The sequence below is a fragment of the Galleria mellonella genome, unplaced genomic scaffold, assembly GCF_026898425.1.
Source record: "Galleria mellonella isolate WM207_F2 unplaced genomic scaffold, CSIRO_AGI_GalMel_v1 utg35, whole genome shotgun sequence".
NCBI lineage: Eukaryota > Metazoa > Arthropoda > Insecta > Lepidoptera > Pyralidae > Galleria > Galleria mellonella.
Window position 1 is genome coordinate 3,492,265 of NW_026442082.1, and position 17,005 is coordinate 3,509,269.

The 17,005-nt window shown below is 34.6% G+C and overlaps 1 protein-coding gene across 1 annotated transcript in view; it reads right to left on the reverse strand.

Moving 5' to 3' along the window:
- The window catches only part of LOC113514493 (zinc transporter ZIP13 homolog), a 28,458-nt gene extending 11,763 nt beyond the window's left edge, over window positions 1–16,695 (reverse strand). Inside the window, exons 1-2 of the mRNA XM_052896868.1 lie at window positions 16,081–16,695; window positions 3,999–4,112 (exon numbers count right to left, since the gene is read on the reverse strand). Coding sequence (XP_052752828.1) covers window positions 3,999–4,112; window positions 16,081–16,264 — 298 coding nt within the window. The 5' untranslated portion in view covers window positions 16,265–16,695. The remainder of the gene's footprint in view (window positions 1–3,998; window positions 4,113–16,080) is intronic.
- Between the last annotated feature and the right edge of the window lie 310 nt (window positions 16,696–17,005).

Below are 17,005 nucleotides of genomic sequence, written 5' to 3' on the forward strand. Positions count from 1 at the left end.
TGTCACGTCTGTATGTAAGTTCTATCCCAATAATAGATACGATTTTCCTTATAGTAAGTGTCAGTACGCGCTCAATTAAACGTTGAGGTTTTGTGTTTATTATTAATTAGTATAAAATAGACCTTATCGGACGGCAATAAAGTCGTCCATCACAGGTTTAGATAATGAGTGGGGTTTTGTGTTCCAAGCGATATCGTACAACCGATTTATTACCAGAAGCGACCGCGTGGTACAACGCTTACTCATACACAATGAAATGTAAATATCATTATAAAAAAAACAGTAACAATGTAATGTTGCGTCTGATATAATTTTGCTAAAACTAACCAGTCTGGTATTTTTTCATAATTTACCGCGATGCACGAGTTAAAAATACTTGAATTCTACGCGTACAAGAAGCGAGCGTAAATAGAAACTAGATATAATAAATTAACGGAATAAATTATGTAACATGGTTTTGTTCTAAACGCAGACTAGAGAATTTGTACGTACTCCTACCTTACTCAAGGCGAATCAAGATTTAACGTCGTTGACCTTACATTTTGTCATTTAATGCAAATATATATAGTATAATATATACATATATAATTGGCAGTGTGTTTCACTTTGTTATGGGATTTAAAGGATTTTTTTTTTATTCAACTTAGAATGGCAACAAGCTGACGGCCCACCTGATGGAAAGTGGTATCCGTCGCCTATAGACATGAGCAGTACCAAGGACATAACAGAGTATACTGTTTCGCCCATGATACCCCCCCATGCGTTGCCATTCCTGAGGACTCAGGTGTTATTCCTCCGTACCCAGTAAATTCACGCCATATCTCATCCTTCAAACCGAAACACAGCCATGCAAACACAACTGCTTCACGGTTGAAACACGAATGGGACAGAGGTACCCAAGGTATTAATTTTGTTAAGGAAATTAGTTCTTTCTGAAAGTAATACATTGTGAATATGTTTGTCATAGCTCGTCGAGTGACTTGAAGTGTGAGACCATGTTTCAATCCTATAAATCAACACTGACCACAGACACTTCATATGTCTAAACTTTCGTCTACGCCATTAATTACATGACCCCTACATACATATATTTTTTATTTCTCATCATCATCATCATATCAGCCATGAACTGTCCATTGTTGAACATAGGCCTTTCCCTTGGGGAGTTTTGCCAGTAGTTGCTAATCTTAGCAAGTGGTTTGGCAACTGCAGTTATGCTTTTACAGATGATTTAAGAGGGACGCTGCTGCCCATCCCACGACTATTAAGTTCCCTTAATCGCCTCTTACGATGCCCACGGGAAAGGAAGGGGTGCCTATTCTATGCGACCTACACACGACTAATAATGCAGTGAAAAAATTCGAAAATTGTTGTGAGTAAATAGTAACAGACTATTCATATTAATATTCATGTTAAGTGTAATACAAAACATGATATTATGTGCTATTGAATGCAAATTGTATCACTACATACTTGGAACCAAAATCAACAACAATACTGGTATTAAATATGTCGTGCAAATTGAATTTAAAAATGTTAGGCCGGTAACGTAGGACATTTTAACTCTAGTACATCCAGAAACCCAATATAATCATAACTATGTAATCATTATATTCGAAGTCCTATTCCGTAAGTTTTACTTGGTTTCGATAAAAATTTGTAAGCAACTAAAGAAAAAAAAACAATGTAAATTACATCCTCTGTTCCATATTTCTAATTTAAATAAAAAAAAAACTTTATCGGCATTCTGAATTCAAATTCAAATCATCTTTTGAACAAATATTGAATAGAGAAAATACAAATTAAAAAAGAATTAAACGTTAAAAAAAATATTCGAAAACATCAAAATGTTTATTTATTTTCTCATTTATTACAACGATGTCGTTACAATATTTAATAAAGTTTTCGGAGCAAACTTTTTTTAAATGCCCCAGGTTTTGTTGTTCTAGGTTGTGTTCCCCAGTTGTTTGTTGCCTAGTATAATATGTATAACGCGTCCAAGGTTAATAACCAGGCAATTGGTGTGATTCTCTCTTCTCATTTAAGAGTTTCCTCTTGTCGGTGCAACTAATTCATGCATTCTCTTCCAGCCAGCTCTATTAAAGGCCATATGTTTGACCTCCCTATACGACATGACACCTAGTGTTTCCTTTATCAGTCCGACAATCTCATTGATGCGATTAAGTGCACTTTATTATTATTATTATCATTATTCAATATTGTTTTTGAAAATAAACGCGATACAGACGTTACAATGACTCATAAATCGATCGATATGAAAGATCTTACATGTCACAGGCAAATAATACACTTAATCAATAACTTGCATATGCACAAACACGCGTAATCACTGTGAGTCACTGATAACTAGTAACATAGTTATGTAACATCAAATCTAGTCAAGATGTCCAACTATTAAGAAAGAACCAGAGGGAGACTTTCTACAAAAGTTGTTTGCTTGGGTAACTCTGTCCGATTCGGGTTTCAACCGTAAAGCAGTTGTGTTTGCATGGCTGTGTTTCGGTTTGAAGGGTGGGATATGGTGTGAATTTACAGGGTACACAGGAATAACACCTGAGTACTCAGGAATGGCAACGCATGGGGGATATTATGGGCGAAACAGTATACTCTGGTATGCCCATGGTACTGCTCATGTCATCAGGTGGGCCGTCAGCTTGTTTGCTATTCTAAGTTCTATAAAAAATGTGCCTTTTTTAAAGAAACTATCAGCTGAAATTACTATCGGGAGGCTGAATAATAGGAAATGATTATTAAAAAATACTTAAGTTGTAATTTTTTTGAATAAAAATTTCTATTTTTATTGAACACATAATATCGACTATCAAAAGGACTTCTTCCTGTATTTTTGTGGAGATTTCTGTTCTTCTATTTTTAAACAATTTACAAAAGATTTTCAATTCGATAGTATTTTTTGTAGCTATATTACGTCACCAAGCATGAAAGTTCTCAATTCGGTCGTATTTTTTTTTATGTTTGATACCCCATAATCACTATCACTACATAGTATAAAATAAAGTCGCTTATCGCTGTCTGTCCGTCCCTATGTATGCTTAATTTTTTAAAACTACGCAATGGTTACGGTTTTTTTTAATAATTAGAGTGATTCAAGAGATAGGTTTATATGTATAATACATGCATAATATAGTAGAGAAACACTGTTAATTTTAGAGGTTTCTAAAATGATGTGATGTAATGTACACCCGTGCGAAGCCGGGGCGGGTCGCTAGTCGTTTATAAACTAATTTGGATTTTTTTACCTTTGGATTTTTTAACCACAAAATGTTAGAACAATATACCACCTTCCATAAGACTGATCGCCACTAAGTCCAGTTTCAAAATTAATTTACAAAAATTCTTAATTGAGAGGCAAAAGTTAGACACTCCAGCAAGTTACCTCTACGTTCCATTTGTCGGCTAGATAAACTGTCATATCTGTCTGTTTACTGTCTATCTATCTATCTATTTACTGTATGGATAATCTGGTAGTATTGTTTTATTGTTACCCCTTTGGCCGCAACAGAATATCAGTGCTGTGCTCTTTTGAGGGCGAAGCAATAAACTGAGTTGGGACCATTTTGTATTGTTATGGCACATGCACAAACGAAAAATTGTATTTAGCTTTATGTATTTTTTTTTTAATCATTTATGTTATTTCGCTTTTTATGTATATCTATATATGTTGTAATTTGTGTAATGTGCAAATGTATGCAAATAAATTATCTATCTATCTGTCTACCTGAAAAGATATACTTTCGGATTGGTCCCATAGAAATTTTACAAAAATCGATTCAGTAATTTAATTACTGAATTAAAATAACTAATTTTAAAACTATTGTAGTTTTTTTTTTCGAGGAACGACTTCTTATTGTCATTCTAATGTCTACACAATATTTCGTCGTTCATCGTTGTTTTGAAGTAGCAAGTTTGTTTGGAAAACAAAACGTACTTGCTAGTTACAACAATGGTTTGACGATTACCTGGTGTGGACCTCAAGTCGTGCTCCCACGCTTCTGGCAACAGGTGCAAGAACACGTCTCCGAGCAGGCCGCCCACAGCGAAACTCAGCAGTATTCGCAATGTTGCCGCCCCAGCTGAAACAATGGAAAAATTGAACTTCTTAAGTGTCCAAAATTAACGATATAAACTCCCTCAATTGAAACTCGGGCAATCGCAAATAAGTGTCTGTATTTGAATGTAGCGACCTCTTTGAATAAATATCATGCTGATTAATGTATTATTTATTATAATTCATTTTAATGAAACATTTAATGCCTCTGACTATGCTATGGTACTTCAGTCCTTAGCATATTTTTTTTTCAATTGTTGTTTAAACTTGTTGCGTGAACGGTCCTCCGATTGTTCAAGTGATCATTTGAATCAGATTCCATCTTATTTCTTATTATCGACTTCCAAACCAATTTCTTTAACAATAGTCTTATCCTTAAAATAATCCTTCGAACACTCAAATGGTCCTTCGAGCCGGATTTTGCCTCATCTCTTATTATGAACATCCAAACTAGCTAAACTATGCTCGTATTCAGTGTATTAGCTACTAAACGGCCGTGTGGTCTCGGCATAGAATAGGCCATCCCTTCCTTTCCCGTGGGTGTCGTAAAAGGTGACAAGAGAGGGCGCGTGATGGGCAGCAGCATCCCTCTTAAAACATCTCTAAAGCCTAACTGCGGTTGCTAATCCGCCTGCCAAGCGTGGCAACTACTTGTGTTACTGTTGTACTTATGTTCAACAGTGGATAGTTAAATGCTGATATAATAAACTACTAAACCACCAATAATGTGTAGCAACACTGGCAGTAAACAGATTGATAAGTTTACATAGTAACTTTATGTAGGTAATCTGTGATAGCCTACTATTACACGGAGATCTTGAAAAACATATTGATAATTCAATATACGATGATTGGATTTATCTAATCTACATATAAATGATAAATAGACAAAAGTTCATTGTTTCAAAGCACAGCGGTCTGGCGTGATGTTGAATTGATGATGTCATTATCCTTGTGGGTGTAAAAAAATTACAGTATATTTTGATATACGTCTAAATGCACTGTTTACAAAGACTCAGGTCATTACGCTTAAATTTTAAATTCGACGACAAAAAACCTATTTTTATATGTTAACAGAGATTTAAAAGAGTAACTGTCGAGTTTCTTGCGGGCTTTTCTTAACATTTATAATAACAACTTTCTGAACTCTTGGAGTAGATTTAAAAAATTACGAGTTAATAGTGCTTGTATACTTTTAGAATAAAGATGATATGAATTTGAATTTATTATGAACAAGCTGGTCTGACGAAGGTCTTTTTCCGAATTTGAAATGTTTGTACTGGCAGCTAGGAACAGTTTGAAAAAGAAAAAAAAAGAATTTCAAGTTCTTCCAGAAAATTTTCATATTATTCTCAACAAAAAACTTTTTTCAGACTTCAAAGCACACTTCTTTAAAAAAGGAATTACCGAATTAGAACAACTGTTCTCGAATTTTGCGCTTAGCAACACATTTATATTTTTTTATCTTTAAAGATGTGAGAGTTTGTAATAATGTTTGTTTATTGCACAATTATTATCATTTATGACTTTAGTATATATATTACTATATACTCGTATGTACATACATAATGTGAAGACATTGTATCCATATTTTATACTAGCTTTTACCCGCGACATCATCCTCGTGACCGAGATATGTTGATCGATCGGGAGAACATGTAACCTATAACCATCTCCAAGAGAGAGGGGAAAAAGATGGTTAGTAATGGGGTCTAACAGCCCCATAATTAGTAATATAACCCTTTCTTATCAGATCGAGCTCCACGCGGTAGCCTCTGGAAAATATATTGATCAATTCTTGCGGAATTCATTACGATGGGCTAATTGGCCTGCTTTCATCCTCACCTATCATCTCTCACTGGTGCCCCGCCAGCGTATATCGAACACGTAGGCACGATTATCATTTTATTCTCACCCATTAAAAAAACCGTTCCATCTATCTCTATACCAAAATGCATCGTAATCAATTCAGCAGTTTAGACATGAAAGCCAAACAGACTCACCTTCTCATTTATAACATTAGTTAAAAATGGTGACGACGTAAGAATATTTCTTTTTTTATATATATTAAGGGAAAAATACAGAAGACCAGTGCAAGATCCTGAATACTCGTCACAAAACCATGTACCAAGCCTTGATCTAAAATGATAATAAACTATTCCTTCTTTAAGAGTTTACTTTTATTAGTGCATGCACCTTCTTCTAGCCAGCTCTATCCCAGGCCATATCCTTGACCTCCCTATACGACATGACCTATAGTCGTCCCATATAGTTATTCCTCGGTTTTCCCCTTCCTCTTCTAACTTCTATTTTTCCTTCTACTATATTCTTTAAAAAATCGTCGTGTCGTATAAGATGGCCCAGCATTTTGTCTCTTCTATTTTTTTTTTTTACAACACAGGGGGCAAACTAGCATGCGGCTCACCTGATGGTAAGTGACTACCGCCGCCCATGGTCACCCACAACACTTACGGCATTGCAGGTGTGCTGCCGGCCTTTTAAAATGGAATATGCTCTTTTCTTGAAGGTTATGTTGTCGTATCGGTTCGGAAATGCTGCTGCTGGAAGTTGATTCCAAAGAGTGGTTGTGCGTGAGAGAAAGTGCCTTGAAAAACGCACGGTGGAGGACCGCCACTCGTCCAAGTGGTTGGGATGAAATTTTAGTTTATGGCGGGTTGTACGATGGTGAAAATCAGCAGCAGGTATCAATCCGAACAATTCTTCAGAACACTCCCCATGATAAATTTGGTTTCTATTCTCTATTGTTTTTATTATATATTTGACTATTATTGATTTAAATTTATGATTGAAGTTTAAGTACTTACATAATATTATTATCAAGGCTTATTACTTAATCGGTACTCGTGATTTGTTGTTGATAACATCGATTGCTTTAATCTACGTACAAGTAGATATTGTCGCCTCGCTACATACAATGTTTGTAATTGTTTTTATGAATTATAAACATTGTGATAATCCCTGGAACGCAAAGATCATATATCGCGAACCTCATATTTGCCTTCACTACATCGTGGAATCTCTTTAACACAAATACACAATTAATTTTTTTATCTATTTTTTTTTATACACACACAACTTGACACAACTTAAAATGGAAAACTAAAATGGCTGACGGCCCACCTGATGGAAAGTGGTAACCGTCGCCTATAGACATGAGCAGTACCATGGACATAACAGAGTATACTGTTTCACCCATGATACCCCCCATGTCATGCCATTCCATTTATTTATTTAACTCTTTATTGCACCATAAATAATAATTTAGTACAATGACATTATTATTATCTATTTTAGTGTTCTTTTGGACACCTTTATAATTTGCCGTAGCACTGCACAAATTTTACCGTCACGATAGAAATGAAAAAAAAAATAGTTTTTTTTATATATCACATGTGTGTATTTTGGAGGTAGGGTAATGAGGTTAATAAGCCCTATTACTAACAACATACCCTACTAGGTCGACCTCCACGCGGTTCTCCTTGGAAATTATCGCGATTTGAATTCGTCAGGCTGGGCTAAATGACCTGCTTTCATTCGTATCTATCATCCCTCACTGGTGCCCCGCCAGTGTATACAGATAGCGCAGGCGGGGTTACCATTCCATTATCACTCATTAAAAAAACCAGCTAGGACAGAATGACTAAACAAATGCACTTCTATTTTAAAACAGACATGATATATGGCAACAAACATATGGTAGTATGACCCATCTTATAATAGTTACTGTGGCCTATGGCCGCCTGTAATACCAAGGGTGTCACGTGGGTTGACAATGAGTCAACATGCCGAGCGCATCCACTAAAATGTAGGGATTAAATTTCTTTAATACTTTAAAGTTTATTCAAAAAATCACGTTTTTATTTCAATGAATAGAAGAGAAAAAAATATACAATATACGAATATAAATAACACAGGGGAGAAAGGGATTGTTAGTAATGGTCGTCTAGTGTCTATCCCAAGAGTTGAGCAATCAAAGAGGCCAATGTTTTTATTTATATAGACCAATTATAAAACTGATAACTGAGCCACGAGTTTCATACCATTTTCACCCATCAAAAAAAAAAAAAAAAACTTTCGGCGCAGTTTGTTTTCGTAATTAATTTTATCAGTAATTAATTATATACGAAGATTTTATGTATTATTTATATTTTTTTTTAATGGTTGATAATGGAATGGTAACCCCGCCTGCGCTATTGGTATACGCTGGCAAGGCAAAAGTGAGGGATGATAGGTGACGATGAAATGTTGAATTCGTCACGATGGGCTAACTGACCTGCTTCATCCTCATCTATCATCCTTCACTGGTGCCTCGCCAGTGTATACCGATAGCGCGGGTGGGGTTACTATTCCATTATCATCCATTAAAAAAAAAGTACAGAAGTACTAGTTATCTTTGATCGAGCCATACTATGTAGTTAAGGTACATTTGGTTGTAATCGGTCATTACAGAAAGGCAAGGTCAGGAAGTTCACAATTTATCTAAAAAAGACATTATCAGCAGCACCGTTAACTCACGTATATGCAGATAAAGAGACATAATGCCAACATGTCCGATAGTGAATATTCAGAGAAATTGGATATTATTTTTATTTGTGTATAATAAATTTATCTATTCGATCACTTAACTACTGCGAAGTAAAAACTATATCCCAATAGTATAGTAAAGTAATTTTTGTCTATAGCAAACTTCTTTCGATATTTGTTGTTAATCTTTGTAATTCAAGATTCTCAACAATCTGTGAATGCAGGAGGATAATGGATACAATACAGGGTGTATCAGTCAGTATGTAGTCAGGTCGACCTCCTCGCGGTTCCTTCTGGAAACTATCGTGTTCTATTCTAAGTGAATTCATCACGATAGGCTAACTAACCTGCCTTTTCATTGTCAACTATCACCCCTCACTGGTGCCCCGCCAGCGTATACCGTTAACGCAAGCGGGGTTACCATTCCATTATCATCAATAAAAAAAAAACCGTGAATTGCATGCGTTCATGTGCTGCACCGCAGTAAGTGAAAACTGTTAGACTGGTTATTTTAGAGAATAAAATAGTTTTATTTTTTTTTAATACAAACATGAATATATAAATTCCATGATAAATACCAAATTTAGTTTCTTTTTTATTTTCAATTATTGCTAGATTTCTAAAAACATCAATTGCGTCTATTAAAAATATTTGAACAAACTCAAATATTTATTTCTTTATCTATATTTTATGCTACTGTATTTCACTTGAAATTTTTGTCACTGTATATTTTTATATTGTTGGTGCAATAAATAGCAGAATAAATAAATAAGGGCAATAGTCGACAACTGGCGCATTTACCCTAGGTACTTGATTTATTTCGGCAATATAGCCATTATACACTCTACATGCATGTATATTATTTCTTATCACTAGACGTATTGTGAACATATTGTGAATCATTAAATAAGGTAACTATAAAAGCTCCAGCTATAGTCGATGCGATAATAAGGTCACAAGAGTTTACAGTCTTGTTATGGTACTTATCTGTACCGAAATACAATTCAACTACCTAAATACTGGGGGAAAGGGATTATTAATAATGGGGTCTAACTGACCCATTACCAGCAATACACCCTATCAGGTCGACCTCCACGCGGTTCCCCCTGCCAACCATTGTAGTTAATTCTAGTGGAAATTATCACGATGGGCTAACTGACCTACTTTCATCCTCACCTATAATCTATCACTGGTGCCCCGCCAGTGTTTTTTTTTATACAACTTAGAATGGCAAACAAGCTGACGGCCCATCTGATGGAAAGTGGTAACCGTCGCCTATAGACATGAGCAGTACCATGGACATAACAGAGTATACTGCTTCGCCCATGATACCCCCCATGCGTTGCCATTCCTGAGGACTCAGGTGTATATATTACGAGTTAGTTGGTTAGTATATATTCCTCTGTGCCCAGTAAATTCACGTCATATCCCACCCTTCAAACCGAAACACAGCTATGCAAACACAACTGCTTCACGGTTGAAACATAAATGGGACAGAGGTACCCAAGCAATCGACTTTTGTACAAAGTCTCCCTCTGGTGAACTAGTAGTCAATTAAAAAAAAATTGTTAAGTATAAAACTTTTTTACAAAACGAAAGTTCCAAGAAAATAAAAGTAACTTTTTACTTCTGCGTCTTAATTTTAAAACATTTAATTTTTGTATGGCGTAAATAATATAAACCATCAAAGCAAGGCGAAAGGGCAAAATTCCAATTTTTATAAATAGCATTTAATTAATAGAAAAAAAAACCTCTTATCTTGGCAGCCAGATGCGATTGTCGTATATTTCATTGTGCATCGAATCGTTATATTGCTTACACCCACACAGCACACTGGGCGCGAATGGCGTGAAACGGTTTCACATTTACGTATCACGTTTTGTCATTAAATGAATGGAAGGTCCACTGAACTTGAAAACTTGGAACAAAATATATCTATACTAGATTTTTATGGGCACATTACAATAGTCGGAGGTTTTTTGGTGGATAAAAATGGAATGGTAACGCACGCTAACAGTTTACGCTGGTAGAGTACCGGTAAGGTGGTAAAATAATTGTAAGTGAGTGAATATGGAATGGTGACACCGTCGGCGCTATCGGTATACTCTGGCGAGGCACCAGTGAGTAATAGATGAGAATGGAAATACTTCAGTTGGCTCATCATGACGAATTCGACATAAATTAACCACGATGGCTTATTAGGGGGAACCGCGGGGATATTGTTTTTTAATGGGAGATAATGGAATGGTAACCCCACCCGCGCTATCGGTATACACCGGCGGGGCACCAGTGAAGGATGATAGGTGAGGATGAAGCAGGTCAGTTAGCCCATCGTGACGAATTCGACAAAAATTATTCACGATGGTTTCCAGGGGGAACCACGTGGAGGTCGACCTAGTAGGGCATATTGCTGGTAATGGGGCTGTCAAACTCCATTACCAATAATCCCTTTTCCTCCACCACGTGGATGTCAACCTGATAGGACATTTTTTTTAATGGATGATAATGGAATGGTCACTGGTGCCCCGCCAATGTATACCGTAAACGCAAGCAGGGTTATTATTTCATTATCATCCATTAAAAAAAACCCACTGCGCTGCGGGCGTCCTCAAATTCATCAGGAATTAATCATAATGTTGACTTGACTTTATCCTCATTCCTTCATCCTCCGTCAGCGTCCACCTTATACAAGTAGCATAAACAAGTGCATCATTCTATATTCATCAAGTATTTACTCGTATACGTATTCATTAAGTTTATTATTCATAGTTTTTTTTCCTATTCTACCTTTTACTTGTGTCTTTCCGTCTCACATGTTATTTACCTTATATTTTATTCTCAGTGAAATATTAGAAAAGGATTTCCGTGTAGTCCCGGCATGGAATAAGCCACCCCTTCCTTCCTCGTGGGTGTTGTAAGAGGCGATTAATGTAGAGCGAAGAATGAGCAGCAGCGTCCCTCTTAAATTCCAAAAGCTAACTGAGGTTGTCAATCTGTCTGCCAAGCGCGAAAACTAGACAGGAGACTGGAGGAGGAGGATGAAAAGAGAACACAAGAAAACAGTACTAATCAGGGAGTGATGGTAGGATTTAACAGAGATTTTGAAGCTTTGAGATTCTTTTTAATCTAAAATGAAATAGGTACTTACAGATCGGTCCCATAAAAACGTTATCAAAATCGGTTCAGTAGTTTAGTTCAGTGGTTTCCAGGGGCACTGCGTGGAGGTTGAATTGATAAGGTATTGCTGGGAATGAGGCCTACCCCTATCACCTGACAGATGTTTGTTGTTATAGTGGTTAATTTTTGTAAAATGCGTTACGATGGACTAATTGGCTGTTATGATCTTTACCCGTCAGTTCTCTATGGTAAATCGTCAGCGTAAATAAATAGTCCTGGCAGGTTTTACCAATTTTCACTCATTTTAAAAATAAAAAAAAAATTTTTGGAACGTGGATACGATACTTTTTTTTATGGTCTATATTTTGAGAAACAGCAGATCATAATCTAATCGTATCTAAGTGGGGAAAATCCACCTACGTACATATTAAGTTTACAATGAATTTTAAACTCTATTACTTTTAGATAAGACGTATCACTGTAACACCTATAAAATTGCTCTCAATTTGATTAGCCAAACCTCTAAACAGATATAGGCGATACAATTTCCTTTTATCGGTGTGGAAATCACTGAACTGTCTAACATTGAGTAATCTTAGACAAGTTGTTACTAAACAGTGGTGAAATCTATTAGACTCCTCTAAATAGTTCTAATCTTATCTCCGCGTCAATGTTATGTTAGAAATACTTTATTTCCAGTTGCTTATCTATTTATTCATATTTACTTATTATGCATGCATTACCTACCTACCAGACTTATTACTATTATTACCATTACCAGGGGAAGACTTTGTATAAGTCGTTGGCTTGGGTACCTCTGTCCGATTCGTGTTTCAACCGTGAAGCAGTTGTGTTTGCATGGCTGTGTTATGCTTTGAAAGGTGGGATATGACACTGAATTTATAAGGTACAGAGGAATAACATCCGAGTCCTCAGGAATGGCGACGCTTGGGCGGTATCATGGACGAAACGTGGAAGTCGACCCACCAGGGTATATTGCTAGCAATAGGACCGGTAAGGCTGTATTACTTAAGAATCCCTCCCCCCTCCTCCCGTTAATCATATTAGTAACAATCCATTTCCCATTACCAAGTTTATCTTAGTCTTATGGGAATGAATAAGGAGATGTAGTGTACATCATTCAGTTGGGAAGGGAAGGAATTAGTAGTAACGGGGACTAGAAGCCCAGTAGTTGATTCTTGATAAATTTTTCATGATGCGCTAACTGACCAGCTTTCATTCAGACCTATTATCCTAGTGCTCCGCTAGCGTACACCGATAGCGCTGACGGGGTTACCATTCCATTATCATCTATTAAAAGCACCATTCTGTTAATTGACTGACACATTTACCGATGAACATTTCGCCTAATATATGATTAATTTTAATAGAACTAAATGACGAAGCCAGGCACCGAATGATGTTGCACTGTATGTGGACGTGACCAAGACAAAAATTTTACATTTTCCTTCGCAACAGCTATTTCAAACGTATATGATAAAATATAATAAGGGACTAAACTATATCGATTGATAAAAAAAAAAGTATTAAAATTGACGAAGATATCGCGTAATATAAAAACATATTAAAAGAGAAATTTCGTAAGTCAAAATTAAAAAAAATATTAATTTCTCATAGTAACAGTTCAACGCGTCGTTTTATTGTGAGAGGTTTAAAATATTTTATCATTTAACCAAAGATACATATAATACATACATACATGCAATATACAAATAAGGACATATATATATATGGTAACGTTTTCCCCACTTATTCTAAATTCTTTAATTTTAATGTTGCCAACAATCTTTACAATTGTGAACTAGAGGAAAAGGAATAAAAAAAACAATAGGAAATACACAAACTGAGTTGATTTCCCCTTCCTATTCATACTTATATCTCTGAACAAAGAAAGAAACCAACAATACAAATGTATAATATATATAATACCTTTGTATGTAACCAGTATTCATATATGAATACAAATATATACTTAATATAGAAAAAAAAGAACTACAACAGTTTCCAGGGGGAACCGCATGGGGGCCAACCTGATATTGCTAGCAGTGGGGCTGTTAGAGCCCATTACTTATAATCTATTAATAATGGCTGGAAATATTTTAATATGTAGATCTTGACATAATTTTAAAATTACTGCTTGATATTACTTTTTTTATCTTATCCTCCATTGTTCTAATAAAAATACACAATTCTCTCTGAATACATTTTTCCTTTCTAATAATTACTTTATGTAATCGATGATTCAACATAATCCCATTTCCCTCCAAACATATATAGTTAAATATCCTACTGTAGTCTTGATTCGTAAACAACATTTTTTATTTAAAATTGCAAATTACACACAGTTTTTTTTCAATGATTTATATGTACAATATTAATAAGGCCAATGATTAATATGTGCAATATTAAAAAGGCATGCAATTATATCAATTAAAATGTATGTAGCTACATCAATTTCTTCAATTGGTTTGTGAGACAAAGCTAACTATTGTCATAGCAATAGTGTCATTAACCTTTGAAATAAAGGCTACTGTAAATGTAAATAAAAAGGTTGTATATAAAAAATTGCTGTAGCGATAAGACTACCTTTTATACCTTTATATGTATATTTTGTCTTTCATGCTACTGTATTTCAGTTGAATTCTTTATATGTTATTATTTTTGTTTATAACTGTTAATAAATAATAATAAATAAATATCTTAGTAGGATTATATTAAAACTGGAGCTAGTTATGCAGAAAACAGCCATATTAGGTGGGCTGTTTTGAAAAGATTGTAATTTATTCTATTAGAATGTAGGTACTTTTTATATGAAAGAGGTGTAAATTTACACAGACATTGTAAACACTGGCCATATATTCATTTGCCTCGCGAGGAGGTCCACCTGGTTGGGTATATTGCTAGCAATGGGATTCTCAGTCTCCATTGCTAACAATCCCTTTCCTCCCATTCAATTTGGTTAGAAATGACTTTTAGAGATTGCTTCTGTTGGATAGATGTTTGTTAATCTGTCATTAAAAAAATATTGAATCGATTTGATTAAAATTTTAGGCATACATACCCATGTTACATCCTAATTTAAACCATAAAATTCTTTATATATTTCATTACAAAGAAGATACAGGATACAACTGGTAATAAATATATAAATAGCCTTATGTAAGTTAGATGTTTATAGGAGAGATAAGATTTTTTTTGTATATTTATTCCTTTATCTATAATTGTAATCCTATTTACATGACAACATAATATGTGATAAGTAATATAGTATTATATTAAAAAGCTGATTCATTGAAGTAATAGTAGTATTAATTTACCAATAATGTGAAAAGCAAAGGAACTAAGACATACAGTCTGATCTTGAGTAAACTGATCCATTGAATCATTAAATTGTTAATGATTATTAAATGACAAAACTAATTGCACATTTTTTTTTAATAATTACATTTTCTTTGTTTGAATGACCACTAAAATATTAATTATATCAGCTAGTCAACAATGGGTCATAGCTTAAAATATATGTATATATTTTTTATTGCACTTGTAAGCTACATATAATATAATGCATTTATAAATGTTGTGAGCAAGGGTGGACTTATCTCTGACAGAGATCTCTTCCAGTTAACCCTATACAGTTCTTTTTGATAAATTTAATTTGCCTACATAATACTAAGTACACACATGGGTAGTTTATTTAATGCATGAGAATGGAATGATTTCTCTTTTTGCTATACTGGCGAGGCACCAGTGAGTGGGATAGGTGAAGATGACAGGCAGGTCGGTTAGTGACGAATTCCACAAGAATTTACCGCAATTGTTTCCGGGAAAAACCATGTGGAGATCAACTACACAGAGATATTGTGCCATAAATTACTGAACAAGTAATCATTAATTCACAATATTATTTAATTTATTTTATAACAATGAAAAATTTATGAAATCATCAAGAAACACCAGCACAATAAAAATAAATATTCAAAATATCTTAAAAAAAATATAATATGCACAAAGGCATATTATAATTTAGTGTGGACAACCACAATATTAATATTATTAGATATTATAAAAGACCTAGTAAGTTTATAATGTACAATTTTCGAAATCAATAAACTGCTTTTAATGACAATAAAAGAGGAATTCTAAATTTATAATGATAACAAATTCAGTTTTTTATATCATATAAATTTAAAAAAAATCGCTACTCTTTGTTTTGGCATTCTGTATTTGAATGATGACATGTAAAATCTAAAATTAGTACACAAACACACTTCGCAAAATATAGATACCTACGTTGTCAATAAGCTACTTACATCCGTCCTTGAAAGAGGCCGTGTCGTCTATTGGAATGATTAGAAGTGGTAGGATACCACTAAGCCCCACCAGCACAGAGGCAAGCGCCGCAAATAACCATGGGTGTTCATCGAGCTCTTCGACAATGTTGAAAAAATATTCAGGGATAAATCCCGCCAAAACCGAGGTGTCTGCTGTGCTCATTCTGATGTCTTTTTCGCAAGTTAACACAAATACACTGGTTGATATTTCTTAATTTAAAGTTCGAATCGATTTATTTGTTAGCAAATTATTAGTGTTCCATTTCTTTTTAAATTGGCGACCGATAGGATTCACACCGCACGTCGAACTAAATCGGTATAATCAGCGGACCGGAGATGTTTGCATGTTTCGATTTCTTTTCCAGATAAAGATGCTGTCCAGACGAACTAATCTTCACTGAGATTGAGCGCGTCCGTAAGCAGTTTCTTTCATTCACCACTTCAAATTATTTATTATAATAGATAACATCATTTTACATTAAGTTCAACTTTTATCTTATTACGTATCAGAAATTCAAAGAAAAACACTGTCGAATAGTCGTAAGGGACGAAAACAGTGAAGTAATGACAGCGGTCAGAAAATAAATACAAACGAAGCACGAACGAATGAAAGAATGATTATAATTATAAATGATTTTTTTTTTTTAGTACGTTTGTTCCGTTTGGAACAGGCTAAGGTCGGAGACCATGCTGCCTAGTCTTCAAAAAGATAATTTGTCTGGAATTTTATTTTTCTAATGTCGCTTCAATTATTGTCATAATCTTCAATATTTCATTTGTCAAATCCGGTAAGTACATTTTCATAAATATCTTTTCTTGAGTTTTCTTAAACCAGTGGATTTATCAAATTAAAAATAAATAATTATAAAAAATCATTGTCTTGCAATTCAATAAAAGTATTCTT